Source organism: Daktulosphaira vitifoliae, unplaced genomic scaffold, assembly GCF_025091365.1.
Source record: "Daktulosphaira vitifoliae isolate Bord-2020 unplaced genomic scaffold, ASM2509136v1 Scaffold_5, whole genome shotgun sequence".
Lineage (NCBI taxonomy): Eukaryota > Metazoa > Arthropoda > Insecta > Hemiptera > Phylloxeridae > Daktulosphaira > Daktulosphaira vitifoliae.
This window is the reverse complement of record NW_026099576.1, coordinates 33,373,892-33,380,855: the sequence shown is the minus strand read 5'-3', so window position 1 is coordinate 33,380,855 and position 6,964 is coordinate 33,373,892. Positions and strand designations below refer to the sequence as shown.

General features: G+C 23.8%; 1 protein-coding gene across 3 annotated transcripts in view; it reads right to left on the bottom strand.

Moving 5' to 3' along the window:
* LOC126907902 (meiosis-specific nuclear structural protein 1-like) overlaps positions 1-6,964 on the bottom strand; it is an 18,481-nt gene that overhangs the window by 3,565 nt on the left and 7,952 nt on the right. Inside the window, exons 5-9 of one of the 3 annotated variants that reach the window (XM_050689563.1) lie at positions 5,356-5,526; positions 2,592-2,713; positions 2,093-2,336; positions 1,856-2,029; positions 1,723-1,797 (exon numbers count right to left, since the gene is read on the bottom strand). In XM_050689563.1, coding sequence (XP_050545520.1) covers positions 1,723-1,797; positions 1,856-2,029; positions 2,093-2,336; positions 2,592-2,713; positions 5,356-5,526 — 786 coding nt within the window. Of the gene's footprint in view, positions 1-1,566; positions 1,798-1,855; positions 2,030-2,092; positions 2,337-2,591; positions 2,714-5,355; positions 5,527-6,964 lie in introns of those variants that run through there. The other 2 variants (XM_050689562.1, XM_050689564.1) reach the window with 2 other exon arrangements.

Below are 6,964 nucleotides of genomic sequence, written 5' to 3'. Positions count from 1 at the left end.
TTTTTTTATTTTAGATTGAACTACAAATACAATTAGAAAAAACAGAAAAAGAAGTAATTGAGTTGCAAAAAAAATATAGTGATTCCTTATATGAAAATCGTAACATTCAAAATAAGGTATCATAATAATATACATATGAATTATGATAATGTGGTGTACAAATATTTTCAAAATGAATGTATTCAATTAAGTATAGATATTATATTATCTTCCAGTATATGTAATCAAATAAACTCATTATACAATAATTTTATTTTCTAAATTTTTATTTTCAAATGGAGGTTTCATAAATAAAACTATTATTAATTTGAGTTAATTCTTACATACAATATAATTAAAAAAAAAATTTTAAGTGCATTGGATATGTTAAGCAATTCAAATGTTGTAGATTTTGAGTGTTTTAAGTAAAGTTCAGACACAATATATAGATATCCTTAAATAATAATCCATGTACGACTTAAATGACCTATAAATTTAAATCTTAGCACTAAAATGAAAAATTATCTTTTTATAAATTAATTGTTCCTAAATACAATTGAACTAAAAATAAAAATAAAAATTGAACTGCATCATTTTTGTCTGCCCTCAACAAATTATATAATTGATTATGAAAAAATGAGTATTTATGTATATTAGATGTGAATGTTATAAATTGATTATGTACGTTTTAAGAACGTTCTTTAAATACTTATTCTTGAGTAGCTTTGTCAGATATTAATAAATTTACTAAAAATACCAAACATTTTATAGCTATAAAGTTTAGATGCTGAATTTCAACACTTTTAAAATGAAATGTATGTAATGCAAAACAAGCTTTTCCTCAATGAATATTACAATAATAAATTAAAAAGTGACAAAAGATATTATACATTCAGAAGAATTTAAAAAAAGACAATCTAGTTTAATTGTAAAAACAAAATATTTACAATAGATTTTCATTTATAGCTTCATTATAATATTTTAAAAAAATTCTAAATAAATTTGGAGGTAGATAATGCAATATTAAAAAGCAAAGTAATCAAATACCGTGAAAAATACAACAAATATAAAGCACATTAAAAAGAAGTTGAATCAATGAGATATCAAGTCAAAATATAAAAAAACTATTAGAAGAAAATATTGATCTCTGTAAAACAAAGGATAGAAAATTTTTAAATAAATTTAAAAAAANAAAAGTGACAAAAGATATTATACATTCAGAAGAATTTAAAAAAAGACAATCTAGTTTAATTGTAAAAACAAAATATTTACAATAGATTTTCATTTATAGCTTCATTATAATATTTTAAAAAAATTCTAAATAAATTTGGAGGTAGATAATGCAATATTAAAAAGCAAAGTAATCAAATACCGTGAAAAATACAACAAATATAAAGCACATTAAAAAGAAGTTGAATCAATGAGATATCAAGTCAAAATATAAAAAAACTATTAGAAGAAAATATTGATCTCTGTAAAACAAAGGATAGAAAATTTTTAAATAAATTTAAAAAAATAGACTAATTTTTATTATTATTTTAGTTTTAGAAAATATTATGATTTACCAAAAAAAAAAAATGCCATGAATCAAATGTTAAAACTTATTAAGTGCCATTTATTTTAATCTCTTTTATTAACTATTTGTATTTATTTTTTACTTTAATTTATTTAATGTTTTTATACTTTTTAAATCAAATTTTATTAAATATTAAATGACTCATGAATAACTCTTGAAGTTCTTACGTGAGCTTTTGGCTGAATTCTTAAAACTCTATGAGAAGCCTCATCAATATATAAATTATTCTTTTTTAAGTACTCCTAAAATCAAAGCATTAAAAAATATATTTTTTTTAAGTACAAATTTTTAACTTTTAACCTCTAATGCTTTAAGAAGAGGTATTATTGGTTTCCCCTCTTTTGTGCATTTTTCTATAGTTTTCAATGCATAGTCTACAAATTCTTCATTTTCTGTATTACATAATTTTTCATACATAGCTGAACGTTCAATGTCAGCTTCTTTATCTTTTAAATGTGTTGTTACTTTATCAACCTAAAATCGGTATTAGCATTTAACAAAAACATAAATTTTGTACAATTTCATTAATCAACTCACACACTGTTCATCCAATTCTCTTTTTAACTTTATTATTTTATCAGCTTGTATCTTCCTACAATATTTTTTGTATTCGTATAATATTTTCATCGTTCGTTTGTATCTATCCATTTCTTTTTGGCAGTCCGTTATTAATCTTAATTCATTTTTTAGTTTTTCATTTTCATTAATTTTCTTAAAATTGTCCATATCTTCGTTTCGTTTATTAAACTTCTCTTTTTTATAGCGTTGTTCTTCTTGGAACCTAGAAATAAAGTGAAGGTAGGATTATAATATAAAGATTTTAAAAGATTCATTAGTTAAGATATTATTTGAATTATAGATTTTTGTTTATTATTATTACATAAATCAATATGGTTTAAATTTTTTTATAATCTATTACGGTTGGTTACATCCACTTAACTGTATAACTCATTACCTATTACAAAAATTTTTTTTATTTAAATAGCCTAGTATAATTGATGAAATAAATAACTATTCATTTAATTGATATACAAACCGTTTTTCTTGTTCATTAATGCATTTTAGTAGATTTGAATCTCCCGAAATATTTTTCTTGCTTGATTTTGCAGCTATCTTCTCTTGCAATGTTTTCAAATGCAATTCTTTATTTTTTTTAAGCTGTAATTTTTTTATTTTAATTGCGTTAAAAGAAGCCATAATGTTAACGTAGCTCCAACAAATATATTTTAAATTGCTTGACATTATTGTGATATTTTATATAATTGCCTTTGTCAATGTAATAATGATAAAAATTTTATTTCAATTTCATGTATATTACTGAACCAAAGAAAAGTATTTTATGTCGAATTTATAATTGGAAAAATAAAAAAAGTATCCTCTTTTAAATCAATCTTGGAAAGATAATATGTACTAATTTTACTAATTTTCACAAAAATAAAACATTTGGTAACTATTTTTACCACGAAGACAAAATAAATTTCCAAATTTTTCCAAGATAAAGTATATTACATGAGCTTTAATTTAAGATATATATAAAAGTATTAGACTTTTCAGAACACTTTCTAAAGTTAAGTTGAAAAAGTAAATTTTTTGTAAAATACTTGTCAAAATAAAGACCGAAATATTTTTTTGCTATGATAAAATATATTATATTAACTTTAATTTAAGAGTTAATTTTTTGTAAAAAAGTTGTCATTTTAAATCCCCTCCTATGCGCAGGTAAAAGGTCAGATTTATAAAAAAAATATATCAAATGAAAGGTAAAGACATCATGCATCTATAAAAAAAAAATTACATTGATTTGGTTATTTTAAAAATAAAAATATTATGACAGTTTTAAGTAAAAAAATTGAAAAAATTTCGAATATTAGCGATTTTTAAATTTGTAATTTTTTTGGAAATTTTTCCCATTTACGGGGAACAAGAGAAATTTTTTCAATTTTTGAGGGAAATGTCTTTGACTAGATACGATTTGTAATCTTATGACGTATCGTTGAAAGAAATCGGCTTGGTGAGAGCTGAAAAAAAGTGTTAACAGATACAAAAAAAATTAAAAAAAAACCTCATAGTAAAACCAAAAGATCGAAGCTAAAATATAGTCATTTAAAATATAGATAATTTTTTTTCTTAATTGAAAAATAGATATTATCTTTTCCTCAGAATAAATAAAACAGAATTTAACCCTTCCAGACTTAAGAACTATAAAATTATAGAATATTCCCCAAAAGCCCATTTGACTAATAATACTTTGAATAAAACCTGATTTTTTTTTTTGCGATTTCCTTTGTTACAATGTGAAATCATACAAATTGAAATAATTTTATTATATTATTTTTAAATATACCACAATGAAAATGTCACCTTCAATGAAAAGGGTCGCGATTAACATTTTTCAATTATCTATTCAGGAAAATCATATGTATTATACGACATATATTTTTAGCTTCGATGCGAAACTGAGAAGGTATTGGTTTTACTAAGATGTGTTTTTTTTTTTTGTGTCTGTTACCACTTTTTCTCAGCTCTCACCGAACCGATTTCTTTCAATGATACGTCAAAAGATCACAAATCGTATCTAGTCGAAGACATTACCCTCAAAAATTGAAAAAAAATCCCTCGTTCCCCGTAAATGGGGGAAACCTCCAAAAAAATTACAAATTTAAAAATCGCTAATTTTCGAAATTTTTTCAATTTTTTTTACTTAAAATTGCTATAACTTTTTTAAAAATAACCAAATCAATATAATTTTTTTTTATATAGATGCATATGATATCATGCATACCTTTCATTTGGTATATTTTTTTTATAAATTTAACCCTTTATATGCCACAGTGGGGGATTTAAAATGACAACTTTTTCACAAAAAATTAATTTTTTCTACTTGACTTTTGAAAATGTTCCGGAAAAAAAGTTCTGACACTTTTATATATATCTTAAATTAAAGCTAATGTAATATACTTTATATGCAAAAAAAAAATTTCGGACTTTATTTTGTCTTCATGGTGAAAATTGCTACCGAATGCTATTATTGTGTGAAAATTCTTGATTTTATTTTTTACATTTTTAACTTTATAATGATATAACGTATTGAAAAGTGAATGGATCAACATAGTTTTTTAATGAGAAATAATATTTTTTAATAATCCCTTTTTCATTCGACATACTTTATCTTAATCAAGATATTAATAAGGAACTAGCAGATCATGTAGCTTTTGTAATTATCCACCAATTTTTTTTTAAATTAAACACTATCTAAAGATTTGCATCGAAGCGTTTATTTTTGATAGTGATTTTAATCACTGTCAGATATCATTATACTTGATCCAACTATGCCACGTCACCACTGTGCCGCGACCCCCCTTTGCTGGGTTTTTTTTATAGTTTTTATTTTATTGCCTAATTGTTCAAAAAACATACTGCTGTTGTCCGAAAATATATAATAACGACCTTTTTGTTAGAAGTGGCTCTTTTAACGTTGTTTATATTATTCTACGATTACTATGTAAATTACACCATAAAAAATCGCACATTTTTTGTACATTGTAATGTACCGAAAATTTGCATAAGTTAATATCGATAATATAGCTACTTTTAAAGTAAACTGTGATGTTTGGTTAATTAATGAATTAAAGAACTTTTTTAATAGCAATTCTAAGAAAAATTAGACAAGAAAGTGTTTTTTATTGCGTCACCTTTTATAGACTCCCCTCCCACGGCAAAAAATTGCTAAATTCACATTATTTATTTATCTCTTAAATATTTAATAGAAGCCTAAAAATTCTTATGGTTAAATAAATTACTTCAAACTCTTTTAATTGTCTCATTTTTGCAATTTTGTTTTTTGTCTCTGCCATTATGGTTGTAACCATATCCTCTTCTTGTTTAATCGACCAGTTTAATTCCATTTTTTTGATTACTATTTCATTGTTATCCTTTATGTATCTTTGAGCTTTTTCTTTGGCTTCTTTTACCTAAACTTACACCCAGACGAACTTGTTATTTCAATAGTTATGTTAGTTCAGTAGTACTTCCATAGATATATAAATATATTTTTATATGTGTATGGTAGTTCTTTGAAATGGGCACTATCGCTTAATTTAAACGATTGATAGTTATTCGAATTATAAATTACGTAAATAAATAATATAAATTTATAATAAGTTAAATGTGTAAATTTAGTTTAAACTATTGACTAATAATTCAAATATTAAATTCTATTAATGAATAATCTGGATCATAGTGTTATTGTTTATGTTATGCTTTATTAATTCAAAATTATTATGATACACTCCATATTATAATAAATAAGAAGTATACTTAATCAAATTAGTAGTGAGCATAACCTACAATATAGAGGCCAAATATGCAACTAACAATAAACTTAACGTGATGACACACATATATACGTTGCATTGTATTTATTCTATATTTTTATATTATTCTATAATAACACCGTTCTGATTTAGCCTTATTTCTTTAACTAATTTAAATTTAATAATTCATAGAAATACTATAAATTAATTTAAATTTTAAATTGACACTTAAAGCAGGAAATATATCTTGCTACCAAAACTTTTGCCCTTATAAATTGTCAAATTAGATATTTGTGCAAAAAATAACAGTGTACACTATGTCATTTTATAGTCATTACACATATAAAATATATGTGAAAAGTGTTGATTAAACAACATCAAACTTAGCCAAGTTAAAATGTAATACATCTCAATTACAAGACACACAGAAGAGAGATGAATAAAATACAAATATTTCATTAAAATAATAGACACTCTTAATAGGAACAGTAGTGTTAATTCAATGTTAGAATATGAAAAAAACAAGTCTGTATACTCATTAATATACCTCATGTTTAATTAACAAGATACATAGTCGTAATTTTTTATTAAAATATAATAAAAGTTACAAAAAATAAAATACATAGCATGTAAAACAAGTGCCCGCGATTAAGATTATTGTAAATAATTTTACAATGCATTAATTTTTATTGATACGATAAAAATATTCCAATGAAAGGTAAGTTCTATAAGACAGTAGTGTGAGGCGGTTAACAAGAGAGTAGAGCACAGAATGAGTGTAGCAAATATGAGAATGCTTAGATAGATGAGTGGAGACTAGAGAAGATAGGATAAGGAACGAACATAGCGTCAATTATTGATAAGACTTATCTATTAATATAGAATTAGATGGTTTGGTCATGTTATGAGGAGAGAGGGATCGGAAGCTGTAAGAACAGTTATGGAAATTAATGTTGAGGGAAAATGATGTAGAGGAAGACCAAAAAAGATATGGATGGATGTTATTGAATGCGATATAAGGAAGACTGATGAGTGCGTAGATAATGTGGGAGATCGTGTAAAGTGGAAGTTTAAGATAATAGTGGCCGATCCTAAG